This window comes from Ictidomys tridecemlineatus, chromosome 11 (genome assembly GCF_052094955.1).
Source record: "Ictidomys tridecemlineatus isolate mIctTri1 chromosome 11, mIctTri1.hap1, whole genome shotgun sequence".
NCBI classification, from domain to species: domain Eukaryota; kingdom Metazoa; phylum Chordata; class Mammalia; order Rodentia; family Sciuridae; genus Ictidomys; species Ictidomys tridecemlineatus.
This window is the reverse complement of record NC_135487.1, coordinates 47,743,418-47,769,363: the sequence shown is the minus strand read 5'-3', so window position 1 is coordinate 47,769,363 and position 25,946 is coordinate 47,743,418. Positions and strand designations below refer to the sequence as shown.

At 39.2% G+C, this 25,946-nt stretch overlaps 1 protein-coding gene across 7 annotated transcripts in view; it reads right to left on the bottom strand.

Annotated features, from left to right (window-relative positions):
* Patj (PATJ crumbs cell polarity complex component) overlaps positions 1–25,946 on the bottom strand; it is a 344,745-nt gene that overhangs the window by 84,858 nt on the left and 233,941 nt on the right. For 6 of the 7 annotated variants that reach the window (XM_078026378.1, XM_078026375.1, XM_078026379.1 and 3 more), the window contains one exon: positions 15,831–15,923. The exons of the other annotated variant lie outside the window; for it this stretch is intronic. In XM_078026378.1, coding sequence (XP_077882504.1) covers positions 15,831–15,923 — 93 coding nt within the window. The remainder of the gene's footprint in view (positions 1–15,830; positions 15,924–25,946) is intronic. 7 annotated transcript variants of the gene reach the window in all.

Below are 25,946 nucleotides of genomic sequence, written 5' to 3'. Positions count from 1 at the left end.
GATGGTTGTGACTACCTTAGCTGACTTATTTTATAGGGCTGGACTCTTCTCACTCATCTAAATTCTTTTTAATTTCCTTCTTATGGGGCAAAAATATTAGAATCCATGTCTCCCTCCCTTAAACTTTGTTCCTGAATAGATCATAAGACATAAAATGAATTTATGATCACACGTAAGTTCATCACATCCCATAATTCTTCCCTGAGCCCTTGGGAGGCAGCCCTTCATGATCATTTATCATTATTTATGCAATATTATACTGTTTCCTTTTATGTACATCTCCCATGCACAATATGAACATCTTTGCTCCCTCAGGTAGATTTTGGAGCCAGACAGGAAAGAAAGGATTAACAGTGAATGTAACTCCTTGTCCTCTATTTTATAAAGGATCATAGTTAAGAACAGAAAAAAAAAAAAAACATAGAAAGGTTGACAAGGCTAACAGGTGCTTTTTTAGAGTAAAAACTCCAAATGGCCCTATAAATAGAAACCACTGATATTTTTCCTTCTCGTGTGAATCAAACAGAGGGAGCAAAAGTAAGAGTCTCCTACAAAAATGTAGAAGGAGTAAGTGAGGAACTGAACTTCTGAAAAGGTGTTAGAAATAACCAAGGTGCTCAGGTGCTGCAGGAAATCAAACCTAGGTCTGATTGTACCTGAAAGCATGTGGGCAAGGCATTTACTCCTGCCAGAAGGGTGTGCTACAGGGACCTGGTAAGCAAATGGGCTACATCCCTAATGCAGCACTGCCCTTCACCCCAACTAGAGGAGCTTGGGGGTACCGTCAACATGATTAGCTCATTTTAAACCTGGGGTGGACAAAGGGCTATAATTAAAATGGCTAAAATTGAATACAACTAAGGCTAAATGTTACATTCTGAAAATGGACTATCTTTCTATTTATCACAATGTCTGGGCCAATCTCATTTCTCAGGCTGGCTACCCTCAGCCCTCTGAACCCAGGGAAGGGGTTGGTAGTACTGAGGATGATAATAACGACAGCTGGTTTCTACTGAGCACTGACTCTGTCCCTGCTTCTGAGCTAGGCTCATTACACATTTACTGATGTACACGATAATGTACTATTATAATTTCTTTTTAGAGTAGCAGCAACTGAGGCACAGAGAAGCTAATTATTTGCTAAGCCAGAAGTTAACCCAGACACAACTTGCTCCCAACCAAGAGCAAATGGCAAGGAGAAGGGAAAGCACTGCTGACCTCCAACAACACAGGAGGCTCTTAGTCAGCGATTCCATTCCAGGTTCAATGCTGGGTCAGAACAAGTCATGCCTGCCTGTTTTGAACTTGGGATGGGGGAAGAAAAATAAAAACCATCAGAGTGGGGCAGGGAGAGGGAGCATGGGAGGAATAGATGACCTCTAGATAGGGCAGAGGGGTGGGAGGGGGAAGGAGGAGGCATTGGGTTAGAAATGATGGTGGAATATGATGGACATTATTATCCAAAGTACATGTATGAAGACATGAATTGGTGTGAATATACTTTGTATACAACCAGAGATATGAAAACGTTGCTCTAGATGTGCAATATGATTTATAATGCATTCCTCTGTCATATATAAGTAAAAATAATAATAAAAAATAAAAAAAGAATAAGGAACCATAAAAAAGAAAAGAAAGAAAGAGAAAAACCATGGCCACTACAGTGACCTTGGGTCATTTTCTTTTGTGTTTAAATATCTATTTAGAATTTGCTAATCTCCTATATGTCAATCTCCCAACTATAGGAGATTCCTGAGTCAGTACTCAATATTATGCACCAGTGGACTCCTAGTGTCCTAAAAGCTGAGTCTGGGGACAATCCAAGATGTTAACTTTGCACAGAGAGCCCCTAAATAAGAAGACTGAGGAAGCATATGGAAAGATCATGTTGTTTCATGAAACAGACTGATATGACACATTCTTTGGTATTATGTTATAACCCTCAGGACAGTACTGTAGCTCTTAGAAGATGATGCTTTGTGGGTCAGGGAAATTATTTTGATTAATAGAAGGCACGTCTGAGCTGGGCATGCCTACAATCCCAGCAACTCAGGAGGCTGAGGCAGGAGGATTGCAAGTTCAAGGCCCATCTGAGCAACATAGTGTGGTCCTGTCTCAAGATAAAAAATAAAAAGGGCTGAGGACATAGTTCAATGGTTCAATTCCTAGTATCATCAAAAAAAAAAAAAAAAAAAAAAAGGAAGACACTTCTGAATTTCTGAGGGATAGACATAAAAGGCAACAGGGAATATATGTGATAGAGGTAATGACAGAAGTGTCCTGCAGCAATGCCTACAGCTGGTTGACTTCAGTCCCAAATCTGGGTAATCAAAACACCTCATCTAATTGGTCTAAGGGTAGACATCTGAACCAAACAAGAACATCCTACAGATTTTCCAAAGTGGAGCCAAGGGAAGAGTCAGCTCCTTTGCATTGGACAGGCTTCTGTTAGCCACAGTCACACCATGCTGAAGAAACATGTCTGCAGCAGAAAGGAATCGACAAAAAAGCAGAGAATCCCCCTTGCAGATCCCTGGTTCCAACTGTCCCTGAGGCTCAGTGGGACAATCCTGACCTTCCTGTGTGGGGGCGTAAGGAGGGCAACCTGTAGCTTTTCAGCAAATTTCCCTTTTTGCAGGAAAAGAAAAGTGGGTGATTTTATGAAAATTGAAGGGATATCAGTAGACCAGAGGAATGGGACCAGGGAAAAGGGAAGGAAAGGAGGAAATACTAGGGAATGATATCAACCAAATTATATTATTATGTTGTGTGCACATATGAATATGTAACAACAAATCCAGTCATTATGTATAACTATAATGCACCAATAAAAAATGTGAAAAATTTCCCCTTTTGCTTAAATAAGGTCAAGTTGAAGTTCTGTCATTTGTAGCCAAGAGATTCCTGATTAAATTGGGGTGAAGACCATCTCTCCCAGAAGGGACTTGGGACAACAAACTCAGATGCATTCAAATGGCAATGAATGAGGTGAAATGAGTAAAAGCAGCACACTAGTGAGGGAGTGATCAGACCAAACAATTCATATTCAACAAGTTTTAAACACGCCCACTAGACAAACAACAAACACAAATGTCTGCTGTTGAGTTTTGGGCTTCCACTTTGTAGCCCTTGAATAGACTAGAAAAAGATAACCTTTGCCTGGATCAGTCTCAGCCTAATTCTGACTCATCCAACCACCTAGATTAGGTGAAATTGCCTTAGCACAACACCTTTCTTTGCCTTTCAAAAATACTTGTTAACAACAAGAATTACTTACTTACATATTTATTTACTTATTTATTTTGAGATGGGGTCTTGCTATGTTGCCCAGGCTAGCCTGGAATTCCTGGGATCAAGTAACCCTCCTGTCCCAGTCTCCTGGTACCTAGGACTACAGGTGTAGGCTGTTGTGTCCAGGTAAGAATTACTTATTTGGCAGCTGGGTGGGGTGGTAATCCCAGTGCCTTAGGAGGCTGAGGCAGGAGGATTTCAAGTTATAGACCAGCCTCATAAATTTAGCAAAATCCCATTTCAAAATAAAAAAAAACAAAAAAGCAGGGACATAGCTCAGTGGTTTAAAGTCCCATCCTCAGTACCACATCCAACCCCGAAATATATATGTGTATGTGTATGTAAAACTTATTTAAAGTTGGATGCAAACCCTAGCTGCAACATTCAATAGTTGAATATCTCTGCCCCTCAGTTTCCTTATCTACACTATAGGGATAGGAGCAGATCAATCTCCTATAACATATGAATTAGAATGGCGCCCACTGCAGTGCACGGTACATGCCAAGAAAGTTGGCTACTTTATTCTCGGTAGTTCTGAAGGCAGCACCCGGGTATTGTCCCAGCTATGTATTGTCCACTCCACAGGCACTGTGGCTAGCTAGCGCCATGCCCAGGACATAACGGGCCCTCCATACAAACTCTCCAGAAAACAGAGTGCCATAAGATCGTGCCTGAGCAGTGCTGGCTTCCATGGGCCCTCAGCTAGGGGTGAGAAACGATGAGCTCTGCACTGAGTGTCACATCATTTCACTTCTTTGGAGTCTTAGTGCTAAGAATTACGATTATAAGATTACTTTCCCAATTTAGAAAAAAAAATCTGATAGTAAGTAATTCCATCCAGGCAAGCTAAATTTCAAGTTGAATAACAAGTCTCCACAGCCCCAGTTAAAGGGAGTGGGAGTAAAGGTGAGCAGATGTAAGAGGTGTGACTCTGTTACAGATGGGCACCTGTATTTCTACTGTCTTTGAGTTCATGAGGTTACTTTCCTTGTCATCCTCATGTCTCCAAATTATCTTCATTTGTCACAAAGAAGGGAACAGAATGGAAGAAAAAAAACAAAAGCTTTTCTTTCCTTTTTTTAATTCAGTGTGGGGGATTGGACTCAGGGCCTCACGTGCAAGTTGTGCTCTGCCACTGAGCTACACCCCTGCCAAAGCTTTTCTCTTGTGATTTTCATGAAGGAAGTAAATTTGACTGTGAACCTACCGAATTTTTTATGACCAGGAAAACAGAACTTATCCTACACGCAAATCTCAAGTGTTTTTCAGAAACAGAAGAGATAAAGAATGATGAGCTGTGAAAAATGTCACATATTTGAATGCACTTGAACTCTGCCATTGCCAATTTGCATACTGTCACAAAAGAGAGGCTCCTGCTGACTCAGGCACATTCTCCTGCCCTCATAGGGAACTAACTCTCAGACCCTTGCTATAGATTCCATTTTCATAGTGGGTTGAAACAGAAAATAAGATTCCCAGTGACATCTGCTCCCAATAGCCAAAGCAGAAATCCAGCAGTTCTTGATGGACTGCAAATTGGGGGTCAAAATGGATTTTAAATATACAGTTCAGGACCTTGTTTTAAAAATGAACAGGATATTACATTTGGGAATTCCAGCCTTGAAGTAAAACCTAACAAGGAGCTATAAGCATTAGAAACACATTTTAAACTTGAATGCCAGCATTTTCAAAAAAGGAATATTTTAAATTAAACATGGGAATCAAAATTGATAAATTAAGCCTATATCAAAAATCTCATGCCATATTATTCCCTTAAAAGTTAAAAATTCCAAACCGAACTCATTATGGTCTCCCACAAATCTGGTTTTACCTTTTTTTTTTTTTTAAATTGTGACAATATCAACCTCTTGCCCCTCCAGGTTTAAAATCACAGCCTGATCTTGCTGACTTCTCTCATGCCTGCTTTCATTGAATCATTTCCAAGTACTCTTAATTCTAGGGACACAACACAAAGCAAAGTAGTTTCTTCTCTGACTGCAATTTCATTGGTCAGAAACCTTTGGAGTAAACTTTGAGGATACAGAATTACCTCTTAAGGGAAACAAGTAACTAAGACCAAAGAAATATTAAGTTGGAGCAAACTAATATTGTTCCAGCATAATTCATAATTTGCCACTTTGCAAGTCAGGAAATGGTTAAATATCAGCGATGTCAAAGGATTCAACACATTAACTATAATTGTGCAAGCTATCACCACACATTATTAGAAAAATGTCATATAGGAAGAATCATTTTAACACTAAAAATTTAGGTAGGACACAAATTAAAAAGAAGTCCTTCAAATTGAATAGATAAAGCTTTATGAAGAATGGTTATTACTTTTTATTCTTCTCAAAGCCACACATGGGTCTAATAACTTTAGTAGTATTTGGACAGAAGAAAGAGGTTAGGTGTTGGAGTCCGAGAGTGGTTCATATCCTGGTTTTCCTATGTTAGGTTATGTACTCTCTGAAAAATTGACTTCTTTAAGCTTTATCTACCACTGAGCTACAACCCCCAGACCTTCTATTTTGTTTCAATCTTGAGACAAGGTCTCACTAAGGCTGACCTCAAACTTATGATCCTCCTGCCTCAGTCTCCCGTCACTGGGACTATTGGCATGCACCATGGCCCCCAGCAGACTTCAGCTTCTTATGGGTTAATAGCAACTATCTCTTTGTAAAACATTGTGGCTATGCTGCCTTTCATTCTTTGAAAGTCAGTGAGTCCAACACTGAAGGCTTTGAGTCTTTTATCATGGAATTTACAGGCTCTTAGCCTTTGAGCAAGTAAATTCACTTCTAGCATGCTTAGGTCTCTCATCTGCAAAATGCAGGTGGATAATAAGAAAGCTTCACTCGGAGACGGAGATAACACTCTGTTCAGTTCCTTAAAAAAAAAAAAAAAAAAACAAGTGCTTATGGTGGACTGTACTATTTCTGTCAGAATAAATGAGATAATATGTAAAGTATTTTTCAGAAACAGACGAGATAAAGAATGGTGAGTGACAGGTACCTACTAAGAAGGCATTCAGTTATTGTTCCCTGTATTACACAGACATCTACCAACAGTCAAGAGTGAATTTATCATCCGTCCACACAAATCTCTTCTTCCTCCTGTTTCTTTTCTTAGTAAACAGTATCAACTAAACTGCCAGTTAGCTGCCCTTGATGTACCTGAGAATCATTCTTGACTTCTCCTGTTTTAACTTTGACACCCACATGATTGTTAACTCCTATTAATTCTAACACTTGTATATACTGAAAATACTGTCCATATTTCTCTGCCCTCACTACTAGATCCCTGGTTTGGGTCACTATCAACTTTCATTTTGATTGTTCTAATAGCTTTTTAACTTTCACCTTGACTTCAGATTTAATATCTTCTAAATGATTCTTCCCAGGGCACTCAGAAGCCCTTCAGAATGCTAATCTCATTAAAATCCTATCAAATTCCACCTCCAAAGGTTCCCCTGGGTATAAAGACCTTTCTCCTGGCCTACAAGGCCCTCCACCATCCAGCTCCTGAGTGCCCAGGGTGGTCTTGAGTACTAGCCCAGGGATGCAGACTTGGTTACCTACCAGAGATAGGGTTAGGGAAGGCAGGCTGGGGGTGGGCAGTAAGAGCATGGCAGAAAAGTGGGACTGAAATAAACTGGTGGTACATAATTGAAGGGGCAGCTTAGAAGGCTAAAATAGTAAAAAATGGAAACCAGGATTTTTATGTAGAAGCTCCTCTCTATAAACTTAGCTCAAACATCTTAAGAATATTGCATAGGCTTAGGGAAACATGTCTGTGGGCTGATTCTGAGTCCTCACAACTGGTTTACTACCTCTGCATTAGACGGGATACAGTGTATTCCTATACATGAAAGTACCTTAATTATCTTTATATTTGTGGAGCTTGTCCCATCACAGTCTCTCCCTAGAGGTGTGTACTGAATAACAAGAGCCCTGGCACACCTAGATCTTCTATAGTCAACATTTGGTATAATGCTAGTTGTCATTTATGGAGTCTTGCTGCATGCAAAGTGTTGTGCTAAGAGTTTCACGTATAAAAAGCATTCTTGCTCTTCACAACATAAAGGTGGGCATCATCCTTTTCCACTTTAGGATAAAAAAATGTAGACAGACAGCACAGGCCACTTTCCCAGGTAGGAGCTTAGGAGTGGCATCAGTTGTTTCTGATGCCTTTCACCTGGGAAGGCAAGTACTGCCAGTTCATTTAGAGATCCAAGTATTACTTATAACGTACAACCCTAATCTTTCATTAGTATATTTGAAAACTGTACGTGGATCAAGTATATCAGGTAGAGAGAAGGTCAAGAATGCTCTTATGATGTTGGTATTCTAGCTGGTGGGGACTCTGACATGGTGAAATGTGCTGTCAGCTGTAGTGTGAGTTTCCATGTCACAGCCCACTTAAGTTAATTCCAGAAACACTTCATGCTTCCCCAAGCATCTTGCTACCCTGTAAATTCTAAAATATCCACAGAGACTGCACATTGGATGCTACCTTGAGTTGACTGGATTATGTTCATTTTTCTAGTCCTGCACAAAGGATCAGAATTATATTTTTCAATGAAAAGATAACAGTAAAGGCAGACACCACCGACAGTTTGAAAATTCAAACAGTTTTGAAAAATTGTAGAAAATTGAAATGTTATAGAGGCTGCTATATACGAACCAGGTGTGTAATGACAACTGTCCTTGACCCACAGACTGTACTACTACTGAGCAGTTATACAAAATGGTGAAAGAATGCAGGGCACATCTGTTGGGGCAGAGTAATAGTGGGCTGCCTGCCAAGCCCTGGGATACTGCTTATTCTGAAGACCCAGGGAGTGAAACTATTGCCATTTAAATAGCTCTAAACCTGCAGTCACAGGCAGGTTTACCGAACACATGCAGAAGTGGGTTTGTACTCCGGGAGCAAGAAAAGCAAATCCTTTTACAGGCAACTTTTCTGGTACTTAACTGGTAAACACAAACACTTCCTTGCTGGAGAGGAAAGCATATGTATTGTATGTGGTCTTTGCAAAAACAAGATCTGAGAATACATACTGCTGCCATCACCGTCTGACTGCCATTTCTGCCATAAACTCCCATCTAGTCTGTTGGCTTCCACTCTGGCCTGTGCAGTTTGATCACCTCACTGAAGCCCCACCTGCTACAGTCCTATATGGATTCCCCTTACTGTCAGCCTAGAGGTCTCCTCCTTGATGTGACCTGGCTCCTGCTGACCCCTCTAATTTGGCTTCTATCTCACTAGTTCTGGCACCCATGGACTTACAGTTCATGGACTCCCTGAGTCTCTAAGAGCACTTAGAAATTTCCTTTGATTCTTTTTGGCCACATTCTCAATTATAGTGGGTCCTTGTTGTGTATAGGTTCTGCCTCCAGGGATGCAACCAACCATGGATGAAAATATTAAAAATAAAATTACATCCATATTAAATATGTACAGATTTTTTCCTTGTTGTTATTACCTAAACAATATTACAACTATTTACATAGCACTTACATTATATTAGGTATTATTATCCACAGATGATTTAGAGAGAATGAGATGATGCACACAGGCTATATGAAAATAGTATGCCATTGTAATATAAGGGACTTGAGCATCCAAGGATTTTGGTATTTCAAAGGGGTCCTCGAACCAATTCCCTGAAGGTACTGAGGAATGACTGTATTGTCAACCTCTCCTTCAAATCTCAAGTCAATTATCCTTGGGTGAATCTCCCATGACAAGATCAAATCCTATCATACACCCTCTGCAGTAAGTATCTCTAGTTCTCAGCTTTGATGAAAGTTGAAGTGTCAATCTATTTGTGATACCATCTGAGTAACATCTCTCTCTGTGAAGATTGTAAGCAACATAAGAGACTATGTTTGTTTACCTTCAGTAGCATCTTCCCAGGATCTAACACAGGTATAATAACAGCAGAATGAAAGAATTTATAGCCTTTAATTCTGATGGACAAAGACACTGAACCTTTTCTACTAAGATACAGATTATTGAACACTTGCAAAATATTCCAGAAGGTGGAGACTTTTTTAAGGTTGTTTCAGCATTTCTGATTCAGTTTGTGGATTACTTTTTTATTCCCCTCTTTCCTCTTCCTTCTGGTTGTAGCTTTTTTAAAAAAATCTTTATCAAGACATAATTAATATTACATAATTCACCGCTCTATAATATGCAATCCAATACGACTAGCTACAGTATATTCACAAGGTTGTGCAAACATCATCACAATCTAAGTTTAGAATATTTTCATAACCTTGAAAAGAAACCCCATACTCTATTCCTCTGTCCCCTGTCATATACAGCAACTAATCCACTCTCTGTTCCTATAGATAAGCCTCTTCTAGACACTGCATATAAATAGAGTTATACAATTACGTGGCTGTAGCATCATGTACCTTTTTCTTTTTCATTGTTAAATATTACATTGTATGCATATGCCACATTTTATCTATTCAGTTAATGGATATTTGAGTTCCTTCTATTTGAGGAGCTGCCACGAAAAATACTGCTCTGAAATTCATGTATAAGTTTTGTATGTTTCATTTCTCTTGAGTATATAGCTAGGAGTGAAAGTGGGTCATATGGCAACTATGTTTAATATTTTGAATAACCACAAACAGTTTTCCCAACCACAGATACCACTTTCCATTCCTATCAGCAATGTATGAGAGCTCCAATTTCTCCATATCCTGTCAGCAACTGTTATTGTCTGTCTTTTTGATTACAGCCATCCTACTGGGTGTAAGTGGTATCTTATTGTAGTTCCAATGGGCATTTCTCTAATGGTGAAGCTGTTGAGCATGTTTTCATCTGTTCATTGGCTGCTTGCATATCTTCGGAGAAATGCATATTCAGACCTGTACCCACTTTTCACTTGGGTTATTTTTGGTTTTATTATTTTGTTGTAAACTGGTTGCTTTTCAATTACTTTGCTGACTATTAGTAATTATCACAGCATGGAGAAGAATGGCCAAGAATAAAAGAAGAGGCAAACTGGCTTTACATCAAAGCAGAAAATTATGGACTCACACAGGGTCAGCGATACAAAGGCAGAGGTAAGAAAGCAGTACTGTCTCTGCCTTCCCTTCCCTCTCCTGCATTCTGAAGTAACTACTAAGTTTCTAAGGACATCAGGCTGATGTTGAACTCCAGTCCTCCTCCACTTCAAGCCCTGTCAGAAGCTCTGACAGGGCTGCTCATTGCTGAGTCCCCAGCACACACACCATGTCTGACACACATGAGTTACCTGGTTAGTATGTATCGATTAAACAAATGGGTCACACAATGGTGTTTCTTCTGTTTTACAAAAGGCTACCTACATGCCTACATGAACTACGTAGGGGAGAGCAGATGGGCTGGAGAGGCAAAGAGAACTGGGGTTAGTCCTAACCATGCCACCCAGCAGCTGTGGGATCTCCGCAACGGACGTGCTATGTTCAAGAGTCAGTTCTTATAGTCAAGTAGGGCTAATAACGTGTGCAGTGGGGATAACTGTTAGGAGAACATCTGGCACAGGTTTGCTTCTTGAAACAGTTTCCTTCCTTTTATGAAACATCTGTTTGAGATCTATACATAGCTTTAATTCTCAGTGTAAAAGGTCTGATAGGCAAACTTCAGACTCTTTACCAGTTTATATGCCAGTTTCCTACCTTAAGAGATCAAGATGAAGACAAAGGGAAATGAAAATCACAAAGTTGAGTGCCGGTGTAACTGTGTTGCTATTCTTTGTGTGTCTGGCTGACAGGTGGCACTACCAGGTGGTTTAGAGCTCAGCCCCTAGTCCAGAGCGAGAGTGATTTCAGGCACTAATTTAATGTTTCAGTGCCTCGGTTTCTTCATCTCTTACACGGTGATAATACTATTGATAACTTCATAGGGCTGTTATGTGAATGTATGAAAAGATCAGAACAACCTGGCACACAGGCATTCAACTGATGCAGTCTACTATTATTAGCAGGAACTGTTAATTTTAGGTATCATTGTGGCTGCATGAAGGGAAACCCAGAGAGCTGGTACAGCATTGTTTCTGGGTATGTCTGTGACCATGGGTCAAGAAAAGACTGGCCTTTGAATCAAGGGAGTAAGTAACATCTGCCCTCAGTGTGGCACCATCCAACTGGTTGAGGCCCTGGATAGAACAAAACGGCAGAGAAAAGGCAAAGTCTGTCTCCTCTAGAGTAGGGACACCATATCTGTCCTTGGACATCAGAACTCTAGGTTCTCCAGCCTCTGAACCTGGACTGAGACACGAAACTGGTTTCCCTAGCTCTCGCCTTTGCCCACAGCCTGCTGTGGGGCTTGGTCCCCATGATCTGTTCCCCTAATAAGTCTCCTCTCATGTATCTATATATCCTGTTGGTTTTGTCTTTCTGGAGAACCCTAACTAATACATTAAAAGTAAATGTTGGGGGTTAAAAAGTTTACTTCAATTTTCATATTATACCTTCATGCTTCACTCAGAATAGCTAATCCTTTTATGGCTAAACCTTATTCCTTTAATCAGAATTACAAAATCATCGTTAACAACAACTCACTCTTAAACAGTGATTACATTGTACTCTGGCATGTTCTAAGTATACTTAACATTCACTCCCTTAACTCTTACAACATCCCTTGTTTCTTTCTCTCATTTTACAGATTCAGAAGTGGAGGCATAGAGAAGTTGAGTCATTTCCCTAGGAATAATAGAACCAGGGTATGAATTCAAGAAGTCTGGTTCTAGTGTTTGTACTACTAAAAAAGAATCATATGAATATACATATCCTATACATTTGAAAAACACTAAGTTTAACCACAGATTAAAATAATTATTTTAGGGATCCATTAGCTTCTATGCTAGCAAGCTTCAAGGCGCATAGGGCCCTTCAGAGTGAGCCCTGGCTTCTCCAATTCCCAGTTTTATTATATTTCACTGAGCAGATAAGGTCTCATCTATAAATTTTGGATAAATAATTTCTGCCCTACTTTTATATGCAGTTATTTTGGGAATAAGATTGAACAGATCATGAACCTACTTAATACCATTTTAGAAAAAATTGAGATATTTAAAAATCAAGCTAATGAGATAGATGAAATTTTGTTTCATAAATTGCAAAGTTCTGTGTAAACCTTTTTTTTTAAATGTTCTTTCCAAAGGCTTAAAAAATAATCTTAAAGGTTCTCACCTAGAATTCTGAAATGGATTCCAGATGCTTCCCTGCCTGCCTCCCATCTCTCACAATTGGAATCCATGCTTCACAACCATTGCGTGATTCACCAAGAAGTTACATCCCCCTTAAGAATATCGTAGAGAGTTGGAATACCTTCTGCAGATATGACAAACGCCTTGGCTGTGTGCTAAGGAGTCACTGAGATGGACCACAGCCAGCCTCCACTGAATGGTGGAATAGCACTGGAGAACACACAGGCCCAGGGAATCCTCTTAGCTCTGAAAACAGTGAGTAGCCTTGCAGAGGTGGGGGATAGCTCTCTGGAGTGTAGTTTCTCTCAGGTAGCAGCTTGTGTACACACATAATCATCCCAACTATCCTCACACATTTAACAAGCACTGAATATAAAGAGATGAATAATCTTTTAATTTGATAAATTAAATGAATTATTCTATAATTCGCAGCATATAGTCTCTTCAATTCTGTGATTCCACTGTTCAAAGCTATTGTCCGTTGCTGTTCTACAAAAGCCTTCTCCTTACCAGCTATTCCATAATCCAGATTGGTTTTCTGGTTTGGTGGTAGGGATCAAATTCAGGGCCTCGAGCATGCTAAGCATGTGCTCTACTACCACGGAGCTGCACCCCAGCCCACCCAGACTATTTGATTTATCTGGTAACCCTTCTCGACTTCATGCTAGCCTCATCATTCCACTGCCTAATCTTCAAAGGTTCACCTTAAAGGCCCTTATTCTAAGAAACTGTCCCTAACTCCTGAATGAAATGGTTTTCCTTCCTCCTTTAAATTCCCATAACATATCCCCTACTCCATGCATTTCAGCCTGGTATAATTTTTCAGATACAAATTCTATTATTCTGACTGATGATGTAAAGAATAAGATCAAGGCTTAAGTTCTACTCTTAGAGACAACTGTGGCATCCTGCACTGTGCCTGAGGAGACATTTGCCTCTCGGAAAACAAGGGAGAAACTTTGAGGAGTTAAAGCTTACTGTTTCCAACTAAGGGTGAGAATAGTCAAGGCCTGTATAGATCAGATGTTGCCCTTGGACAAGGAATATTCAGTAACAATCTTAGGATGGTGCAGCAATATTATAAGAGAAGTAGTCAAATAACAACTAGTTATTCACAAACAAGTTACTTCCCCCTTAAGAATATTGTAGCAGATGATTAACGGTTATCAATATCCTATTATAAAAAACATGCATATTAAGTTTATATTTATAATATATAAAATTATTTTTCTCATAAAGGGCAATTTAATGATTTAATCTAATATTTTGCCAGTTTATGTGTTACCCATCTCTCTTCTAATCATCACCCTGTAATTAGTTTATGAGGGAGGCATTTTTTTTTGTACACTTTCCAGTCTTTGGAGTGTAGTGACATTTGGAAAATATTTGTTGAATGAATAAACTAAGTTCTGACACTCTGCCTTATATTTTTCTATGCATTTATTCTGAAGAGTCAGTCCATTTGTTTCCTTCACAACATCCTGATAACTGCCATTTGTCAGAGGGGGAAACTGAGGCTTAGTGAGGTCAAGTAACTTGCCCCATATCATATTCTTAACTAATGCTTTTTGCTAGCCATTTATGTTTACACTATAAAAGCTGTCAAAGTCAAGCTATCTTTCTTCTCCTCAACTAGATCGTGCACGATTCCTTTGGAAATAGTGACAAAGAAATTTGAGGCTTCCAAAAGTTAAGGAGGGGAAAAGGAAAGAACAATGGGGATAAAGAGAAATAGCAAATGGCTTGGGGGAGCCTGTTACCCTTGGTGAAAAGCAATATGAAGCGATACCTAGAGCTGAGCCTCAGTCCTTCGGGCTCTTCAACTGTGTGACACTTGAGCTCATCACTGTTGTTGCCTGCTTGGGAAGGGAGTGAATGGAGGAGGCTTTGGCCTGCAGGCTACCTGGGAATGTCACTGGGACTACCAGAGTCTTCCAGGAAGCAAGGGAGTGCTCCACCTTCTACATTTCCTATGAGATGAAACAGGGGGACCCCTACTTACAGAATCATGCTGCTTTAAAAGACTTTTCTTTAACCTATCTGGAGATATGGTACCCAAAAGAACAGGCTGCAATATTTTTAAGTGAAGGCCTTTCAGTGTGAAATTTGCTGATGTCACACAGCCCTCTTTGGGGCCAATGTGTGGTCTATGTGGGAAAAGAAACGGTTTAGCCTGTGGATGCCTTTTCCATGAACAATGGTCCTATTTTCAATGTTGGGGGGTCTTAGGTCCCAGGTAGCTTTGTTCAGGCGTGGCCCATTACAATTTCTACTCTTGCTGATGTGTCTTTTCCTTTTGACCTGAAAGAATCAGTTCTAGGATATGGAATTTAAGCCAGTAATCAACCTATCGATCTTTCTATTTTTCTTTCTTTTGTTTATCTCACGGGCTACTCTTAAATGACCTTCTTGCCTCAGCTCCTGTGTAACTGGGACTGTGGCACATAATACCATGCCCAGCTTCAAAATATATTTTCTAAATGGTGAAAGAAGACAAATGGGTGATTTCTCAAATTCCCTGAAGCAAAATAAAACTTTAAGCTGACTTAAAATCAGAGTGACTTCTAAGTGATGAATTCTTTGAGGGTTTTTGTGGCTTTTGTTTTTTTTTTTTTTTGTATTGGGAATTGAACCCAGGGGTGCTTTACCCCACATACCCCACACCTTTTTATTTTTATTTTTAATTTTGAGACAGTTTTTGAGGTTGGCTGTGAACCTGCAATTCTCCTGCTTCAGCCTCTTGAGTTGCAGGGATTGTGGGCATATGACACCTCTTGATATTTGAGAATTTTGAATCACAAAGAAAAAAGCCTCAATATTTCTTTCTAGAACTTATAGTCCAACCCTGGAAGTTCTTGGCTGCAAAACAGTACCAGATACACAGCAAGCATTCAACAACTATCAAATATAATACCAAGCATTAAACTATGTAAGGAGGGAGAGTTCTCTAAACTTGCCTGGAAGGCTTGAGCCTCTGGTGAATAGGTATCTTTTACCATGAATCAATGGAAAACATTTAATGTCTCTTTCTGTGTCTCCAGGATTTACTCAGCACAGCCCTAGACCTGTAAAAAACAACACTAAGCTAGATTTAAAGGGGGCAATTGCTTCTCCAGTGCCAGACAGCACAACTCAAGTGTGAAGATGGCAGGATATGGTGCTATTCCGTGTGAAAGGGTGATCTGCTATGTGGAAAGCTTCTTCTGTCTCAGAGATTAAAATTCCAAGGAAAGCAAACACAACAGATGGTCCTTTCCGAGGTGGTACAAAATTCAAATAATACAATCCCCCAAAAGAACATCGAATGAAAGACACCCAGGATTCTCACCAGGTTGGAGCTATCACTTCCAGGCAATTGTTTAACACCAACTTCCAGGTTGCCATCTTCCTCACTACTAACAGGTTCTGTGCCACTCTGATCCTGTGGGACATTCAGAAGAAAATGGAAGTCATTCTTCACTCACATTGCGGTGTGAGTACACTCACCTTGCCCCCAACTGTGCACAGTTGCTGCGTGTATTATCATTTGGCTTCTGCAGAAGTCATTCCTGTTGTATTTCTAGCAGAGGGCCATTTGGTGTTTGGTTGCTTACTTTTATTTATTTACTTTTTGGTAGGTATCTATCCTGCTGCGTACAGATATGCCTTAGGGAAAGCTGGGCCCTCCTTTCTGTTCCAGGCAAAGTCCTGATTGCCTAAGGTCAATCTCATTCCTTTTTCCAACAATTTTGTCAGGAATGGGTACCTCAGGCATGGGTCCCACCTCCCCCCACCCCCTGCCCCACCTCCCAGGCCAATGAGACAAAAAGAGAGAGGTTTGTTTGTGGAAACTTGTGGAAAGTTCTTCCTTAATCTTAATAGAGCTGTAAGATGCCCAACTATCTCTCAGAAAGAAAACAGGGAGCCCAAATTGCCACAGGCAGCCATCACATGAGGATGGAGGAACCAGCCTTTAGGAAGAAGCTGAAATAGTGGGTGACAGAGTAAAGACAGAGATGGAAGGAACTGGTCCTCTAAGGGAGGGCAAACTTAGGGGCCAGCCTTATCCTTAGCCACCTTCTAGAATGATAACTAATAAATTTCCTCATTGCTTTAGCCAGTTTGGGTTAGCTATTCTGTTACCTCCAACCAAAGCTTTCTCGGTGAGGCAGTTGTTTATTTTATACACAAGACTAAAACTCTTGAAAATGTGTTTATTTTGCTTATTTTATTTTTGCAGAGCTGGGGATTGAACTCATGGTCTACACATGTTATGCAAGCACTCTACCACTGAGCTACACAACCAGCACTATCTTGTTTATTTTTCTGAATCAAATACTTAGCACTGTGCTTAGCAAGCACTCATTAGACCAATAAATACATTGCTTATTTCCTTGATGAATTTTTCCCTGCAAAATTCTAAAAATATGTATTTAGCATAAATAAAACATCAGGTAATAATAAGCCCCATTAAAATTCTAAAACACATTAGGCATATTCAATTGAATTATGACATACTAATTGTTATAGTTAATTAACTACTGCACCATCCTGGGACTACTACAAATTCGGGTGCGATAGTTTGTAGAGAAAGTAGTTTGGGTTTTGGGACATTCAATCTCATTTGTAATTTAATAAATGCAAATTAAAGCAAAGATACAGTATTCTTTCAGATACAGAATGGACAACATAACAGAAAAAGAACATTCAGCCTTGATAATATTGCAGGGAAACGGGAACTTTTACAGCATTGAGAGAATGTAAATTATGACAAAATTTTCATAGAAAGTATGAAATGACAATGAAATTATCTATAAGCATAGAGAACACATTTTTAAAATCACTTATAAGGAACGGGATTAAGAAATGGGTTATTTTTCATTTTTAATTGGTGCATTATCGTTGTACATAATGATGGGAATCGGTGTCACGTGTTTACACATGCACACAATATAACAATATAATTTGGCCAATATCATCCCCCAGTATTTCCCCTTTCCTTCTCCTTCTCCCTTCCCCTGATTTCTTTCCTCTACTCTAAGGATCTCCCAGAATGGGGAATTTTTGTGTTAGTTATTTCTGTACTATTGGATTAGGGAAGAATTACCATGTATAAAAATAAATTAGCATGTGTAAAAATAAAGGAAAAAGAATGAAAAGAGGGCTTTGAGTACCTAAAAGAAAAGGTCATCTAAGGGGGAAAAAAAAGTAGTATGGACTTTGGAATTGGTCACATTGTGGTACACATCTCAACTCTGCCACTTAGAATTATATGACTTGGAGCGAGGAGCTTTCTAAATCTGAGTATAGTCGTGGGCTGCATGACATTGTTTCAGTCAATGACAGGCCACGTATACGATGTGGTCTCATATAACAATAATGGAGCTGAAAAATTCCTGTTGCCTCCTGATGTCACAGCTGTCATGATGCAGCACAGGGCGTTAATGTCTATGACGATGCTGGTGTGAGCAAACCTGCTGCACTGCCAGCTGCAGGAAAGTATATGCACAGCATGTGATATTTGATAATGGTAGTAAACAACTGTTATTGACTTACATATTTACTGTACTACGCTTTCTATTGCTATGTCTATCACTTGTGTTAATTATACTGTAATTTCTGACATTATAAAACATTATAAAAAAGTTTACTGTTAAACAATATGCTGTTATGCTAGCAATTTCCTTATACATGTTTACTGTGTCTCCTGATTATGACTACATCATCTTATGATAGATTTAATTTCATGTTATTTTGCTCATCACGGCCTTAGGAGCAAAAGGCTATACTAAATACATACACACACCATATAGCCCAGGTATGTAGTAAATTATGCCATCTATGTTTAGGTTTATATTCCAAGACTTTTGCACAATGATAAAATCACCCAATAATGCATTTCTGTTGTTAAATGACATATGGCTGTACTTGTATTTAAGTACAGATAAGCCTGTAATCCCAGTGACTCAGGAGGCTGAATGAAGCAGGAGGACTCCAAGTTAGAGACCAGGCTCAGTAATTTAGCAAGACCCTAGGCAACTTAGTAAGATCCTGTCCAAAATAAAAAAAAAAAAAATGAAAAGTGTTAGGGATGTGACTCAGTGGTAAAACACCTTTAGGTTCAATTCCTAACACACACACACACACACACACACACACACACACACACACACACAAGGCGCCCATAAAAATGTCAGATTAAAAATACTGACTTTGCTGGGCAGATGGCACACATCTATAATCCCAGCTTCACAGGAAGCTGAGGCAGAAGGTTCTCAAGTCCAAGGGTAGCCTGGGCAACTCAGCAAGGCCTTGTCTCGTAATAAAAAATTTAAAAAGGGTTGGGGATGTAGTTCATGGGTTGGATCTCTGATACCACACAACTCTGCCCCCATACCCCACACCAAAAAAACTCCTACCCTATCAGGTTACGGAGCTGACATGAAACATCAGTGGGCACAGCACCAGCTACAGTTAACTTCTGTTTCTGGCTTTTTATTGAGGCAGCTTCTTTATCCATGTCTCATGTAGCCTTCCTAACAACCCTATACAGACTTACACCACTGTGATCCTCAACCATGGATTAGGACAATGATACTAAAGGATTCGAGCTAGCAAGAGATAGACCCAGCTAGCAAGAGATAGACCCAGCTAGCAAGAGATAGACCCAGGATGCAAAGCTCAAAAATACTGCCACTAAGGGCAAGGCTCTTGGCACCTGTGCTAGACCTAAATAAGCTCCCTTGTTCCTCCATCAGTATTGTTAACAACTAATCTTACAGAAGACAAGATCCAGTCTTTTAAACAATTATTGTCAGACCAGAGATGTTGCTTAGTTGTAGAGTGCTAGTATGTGTGAAGTCCTTTTCCATTCTTGGCACACACACACACCAAAATAAAAATAAAATGATTGCCATTAGACCATGAGACTGTTGATTTTTTTAAAAGCATTTTAGTATTTGTTAACTAGAAAATTTCATTAGCTACAACATTCTTCTCTCAGTAAATTTTGTGTAAAGCTTGCCCAAGTTAAGAAATCTTAAAAATGTTTAGATTTTCAGCATGTTAGACAGTAGGTTAAGTTTTAAAGACAAAAAAAATCCTGAACAAATGGATTACCATTTCAAAAACTCAGGACTTAATCTATGGAAAACATTTAATGTCCAAATTTCTTAGTGAGTCTGGTTCTGTGGACTGTGTGCCCCTGAGTAGGCTGTGGTATCCAAACACAGCACATTAGAAAGATGCAGAACAGACCCACAGGCAGCTCTTCTAGAAGCCCTGCAAAATGGCCTCTGCTTCTGGTCGGAGATGAGAACAGATTTTCAATAGGATGGTCACCAACTGATGCTGTTCATCTAATCTCTCTTTTCTCTTCCTTGGGGAGAGGAAAGTGTTCCTTAAACTACAGGAATCTTTACTTTTACATTTATCAGCAATGTGAGTATAGAAGATGAGATTTTCTTAAACTTCATAAAAAAAATACTAAAGTGGAAAAGAAACAGCTATTTAGTTGATGCTTCATCTTGGAAGACTTAGGAAAACATGGGCAAAGCAACATAAATTCCAAAAGGTCAAGGCATCCTTTAAGACGTAAATAGAAACAAAAACAACATCCACTACACCTACATCCAAAGGTACATTTTGGAACTAGAGGCTCAAATGAAGCAGTCTGTTATACCAGCCAGGTCTCAAATTCTACTTATTCCATAAACCCATTCCTTCCCCTCAGCTAGGAAAAATTCTTTTCTCTCTAAGGTCACCTAATATCTTACCTGGTCCTCTTGTGTCACTTGTCATCATCTCTTTTACATCCTAACTAGTATATTAATTCTCATCTCTCTGATGAGAATCAAAGCCCTCTGAATCTAACAGCTGTGCTTTATCGGTTTCCTTTGTCTAGGCCATTCTGACATTCCTCCTAGGTCTGTCTCACTTCCACGTCCATGCTCTTTCCTACTTTACAGTTAAACGTTCTCTTCTGATTTTAGCTTGATATGATTCCACTGAGGAGGTTGCGAAGTCCAAATCCAGAAGGAGAGGAGATTCAGCAAATAGGAAGGTGGAGTTGAGAGAGGACAGCATTGAAGCATTACTTTTGGGGGGCTAAAGTCAGTAAGCGTGTTTGTGCTAGAGTGACTGCACTGTGCATTCTGTTCTGTTAACAGAATGGTTCATGGGGTGAGATGCCATCGACACACCCCACTCACCAGGAGCTCAGAAAACAGCAAGCAGTCAGAGACAGGAAGAAGAAATAGGTCAGCATCATGAATCCTAAGGCACGATGGATCCCAGGGGCCTGAGGACCATCTGGCTGATGGATGGTGGCCACTGACACCCAAGATGACTCAGCTAATCCGGATGGCTGGCATCCCCCTCCTGCTTGCTCATCATCAAAGCCACCTGTCTAAAGCTGCTGGCTCAGCCAAGCCTGCTGAAGGAGAACGACCTTCCCCAGGAAGACCACAGTCAGCAGACTACATGGGGAATTGCCTTCCACAGATGAACCCATGCAAGAGACAGGGCTCATGGTTGGACTTTTAAGGGCCTTCACCCAAAGACAGACTGGTAAGCCACAGTGCCAGTCCCCATTGAGGCCAGTGTTGCTGAAACCTTCAGGATGTTCTACTCTCCTTCCAAAATCTCCCAAATAAAGCAATGATGGTTAAGTCAACCCTTAATACAAGTTAAATTCATTAAAGATGGTATTGTGGATTGGAAAAGCATTTCTGATTAGACAGGTGTTCAGTGTTTGTTGCTACCCTGTTCCCTCATTTAACACGACAAACAGTATATCAGTATATACAACTGTTTTTCCCTTTGATTTGAGATGTTACTAAGCAAAGTAAATTTAAAAAAAAAATGCAACCATACCTCTTGATACAATTAAAAGGTTTTTTTTTTTTTTTACAAAGTTCTTTACCTTAAAAATAAATCTTATTTTGGTTTAAATTTTTTCATCCCCATATTTCCTAAGTCCAATTCTGTTTTCAAAAACACTATAACATGATTTATTACTCTCATTGCCAGCCTAAATCCACAAATATTTCTTTCTGAAAAACCATGTTTAAAATATGTAACAAACTGAAATTCTTTCATCTACCCCCAATCATGAGCATATTTATTAGGCTACTCAAAATTCTAGAAAGGCAGTGCACAATTGAAAATAAAATGGAACTCATGCTGACAGCATTCCCTGTATAATCCACCTCCTCATTCTTCATGAGGCCAGTTCTATCTCACTTAGGATTCAAAAGAGCCAAAGTTCTGAGCAAAAGGGAAAATAAAAGTTCTTGCTTATATGAAGATATTCTAAAAGAATATCTTCTGGTCGAGGAATGGAGTATATACACCTTACTAAACCCCAGTTCTACTTGAGCCCTTAGCATCTCTCAGGAGACCACTGCAGTGGCTTCTGAACATAGTTTCTCCCTCAGGACATCTTTACCAGTCATTGTTCCACTCACCTGCCTGAAGAGGAACTTAACGAGACCATTTGAGGGTTGAAAATGCCTCCAGAGCTCCAAGCACCTAATCTGTGAAATTCAAACCTCTGACATTTAAAATCAAGTCTCTCTGTTTCACTTAGATTATCTTTTGAATTTCATCTTCTATTACTATTATACCCTTCACACCCCTCATGTTCTCCCTATTCCACGCTTTTTCTTTTGCTTTGGTGATTCTGTTTGTAGGACTCCACCTAAGCACACACATATTTCAATGTCCAATCTATCCACCATAAATAGCTGATTCCCCCATCAGGAAAGAATATTAATCTTCTCTGAGCTGCTCCTAAAGCTTTATTTTACCTCTTAGGGCATGCTGCATTTTAATATTGTACATGTGTGTCTTATTCTCCCAATAAGACTCCAAAGTTCTTTGAGAGTGGAGTCTGTGTGATTAATCTATGTTCTACACAAAGTAGACATTTGGTAAACAGCAGCAGAATGAACTGAATCAATAAGAATTAATCATTCAATGATGAAATAAAGCATTAAGGATACAGAAAAGCCTGCACAGTAAAGGTATAGAAAAGCATTCACCCTTTCAATAAATATTTATGAAATTAGTACTATGTGCTAGGCATTGGTGATTCTGTGGTGATGAAGACAAGAAGCCCAGACCTATAGAAGAATACAATTTAGTGTGGTGCTTCTAGTACACATCCTTAAAACACTGCGATAATGAGGTAAATATTAGGAGCAGAGCCCTAGCTGAGAAAACCATTTGGAAATGGGTTCCACTTTTTCCATGAGGCCCATGTGACATGACACCATGGACAAGGGATAATTTTAACTTGCTAAATAAGTCATGAGTATCACACAACCACAAAGGGTGTGAAGATTACTGAAGGGAATGGTGTGGAACAAAGCCAGTCACCATAATAGGATAACACACTTGAGCACCTCTTATATTCTAGACACCAAGGTCATTACTTTCTGCACATTATTTTTTATCAAGTTGAGTCATAGAAAATGTGAAGGATAATCTTCCAAAAGACAATCCTTCAAAGAACCAGGATGTGAATTAATAAAGAGGAAGTGGGAAGGCGACCCAAGGGGAAGAAACAAAAGGAGCAAAGACATAAGGGTTACAGAGACCAAGGTCTGTGTGTGGAGGGGGTGGGGTCAGGGGATATAGAGATGCATGTGGAGTAGCTAGTGCTTTATTATACATTAGTGGGAAAATAAAGTTGGCAAATTGTGGAGGTAAGTATAACTTTAACCTTGAAGTAAAGGTTTGCTCTTATAGGAAAGAAGGAGGTATTAAAAGAGTTTTGAGCACGAGGATAAGTGCTCAAATGGTGTAAGAAAGAAATCCTGACAATCTAAAGAATGTGAGAAAATATTTGCAAACTACACAACAGTTAAGGGTTAATATTCAAAATATATAAGGAAGCCAAACAACTCAATAGCAAGGAAATGAATAAGATGATTACAAAACAGGCAAGGACCTGGATGGACATTTTTCACAAGTGACTATGAAAAAACTGCTTAATGTCACTAATCATCAGGGAAATGCAAATTAAAGCCACCATGAGATATTACCTCATACCTGTTTGTACGGCTATCATTAAAAAGACGAAATATATGTGTTGGTAAGAATGAAGAGAAAAGGGAACGCATGCACATTTTTGGCAGTAATGAAATTTAGTACAGTTATGATGGAAAATGGTATGGAGGAACCTCAAAGAATAAAATAGAACTATCACAAGATCCATCAACTATACCACTTGATATACCTTCAAAGGAATTGAAATCAGTATGTTGAAGACCTATCTATACTCCCAGGTTCATTGAGCATTAATCACAATAGCCAAGTATGGAATCAAAATACTTGTCTATCAATGAATGAATGGATAAAGAAAATGTGGTGTACATATACATGATGGGATACTGTTCAGCCTTATAAAGAAGGAAATCCTATTATTTATAACATGAATGAACATGTCAGTCACAGAAAGTCAAAATCAAATGAACTCACTTATATGTGACATATTAAAAAGTTGAATTCACAGAAGAGACAGCAGAATAGTGGTTACTAAGGGCTGGTGGTGGGCACTGAGGTGATATTGGTCAGATGATGCAATATTTCAGTTAGATATGAGGAATAGTTCAAGAGACTAACTGTATAGCTCGATAACTATAGTTATAGTAACAATGGTATGGGATGTATTGTGGGCTGGGGCTGTATCTCACAAGATGAGTACTTGTGAAGCATGTGTAAGGCATAGGTTCTAACCCCTAGAACTTCCAAAAAAGAGGAAAGAGCATTATATTGTATTCTTGAAAACAATTTCTGAGACTTTTTTCCTCTAATAGATTTTAAGTGTTCTCTTCACACACACATACACAAAAGATCAGTGTGTGAGGTAATGCATGTTAAAGCTTTGATTTAGCCATCCCAGAATGCATACATTTTTCAAAACATTATGTTGTACCTGGTAAATACTTATAATTTCTATATATCAATTTTTAAAATTGACTAATTTAAAAAGGAAAGAGATTCTGTTTATATCTAAATGTTGTATCTAAATCCAGGTTCCGGAGCCTGGCAATTCTGCTAGAAGGTTGTTAAAAATATAATCACAATCAAAATAAATTCTTACTGTGTGTCAGGAAAAAGTGTTAGGGATTTATAAACATTATTTAATTCTTCCAACAAATCCACAGAATTAATTATTTTTACCGAACCCACTTTAAATGTGAAGAAACTGATACAGAGCTTAACTGGCTAAAGCTCACTCTGCTAGTAAATGATGGGATAAAGATTAGGACTTGGACCTGTCTGACTTCTGATGGCATTAAAAATCACCAACAGTAGCACAGTAGAAATGCCAATAATCCCTTATAAATACCTTTAATGTGTGGATTATCAAACACTTTTACCTATATTTAGTACTGATCCTCATAAGTCTCATTGGACACCCATCGGGGAGGCTATTACCCGGCTTCATAGAAATACAAACTTTGGAAGGTTAACTGCCCTTCCCAAGGTCATATGCCCAATAACTAAGTGGCAGAGACAGAATGAGAACACACTGGCAAGCTTCTTGTTCAATTGATAGCTTTCTTTTTCACTCTACCAGCACACAACCGCATGAAGCAATTTTGTTCTCTGCTAAAGCCTTGGTGTCTAGAACACTGCCTGACTCATACTAAAAATTCAATAAACATTTGCTATATAATAGGGTAAATATGAGGTATGATTAGTACACAATAAAAGTGCTATTCAATCATGGTGAGTTATTATTATTAGGTACAACTTAATAATGATATGGCAACATTTTATTGTTTGGTTATGATTATAATGGGTGCTTTCAGTCTTATGCCAGATGTGAGTTATGCTTAAACACTTACGAGAAACAATTGAGGGGCATGGGGCAGAATTAAAGGGCCACACAGGCAGAGTGGAAGGGAGGAGGCTGTGTGTGTGGGGGACCAGGTCACATCTATATACTTCAGACATACACCCCAGGAGGGGTGGCTTTGATATTTGGTGGCCTCTACTGGAGCCAAAAATCCAGAGGGGAACTCAAGAGTCCTCTTGAGAATGTAATTCAAATTGTAGTGGTGCAACAGAAACAGAGTATAACCTTTTAGAAAAAAGGATTTATTATACTTATATAAATGCCCAACTGTGGTTAATAATTTTTGAAAATGAAATGTAAAGGATGGCACCCTGCAGTAAGATTCAGCTATTTTACTTTTTTCTTGGCAGTACTGAGAACTGACCCTACTATACCCCCAGTCCTTTTAATTTTTCCACATTTTTTAATTGATGCATTATAGTTGTACATAATGGTGAGACTTGTTGTTACATATTCACACAGCACATAACACATAACAATATAATGTGGCCACTATTACTCCCCAGCACTTTTTCCCTTCTCCCTCATCTCTTACTTTTTGGTTCCTTTCCTCTACTGATCTCCCTTTGAATTTCATGAGATCCCTGCCCCTCC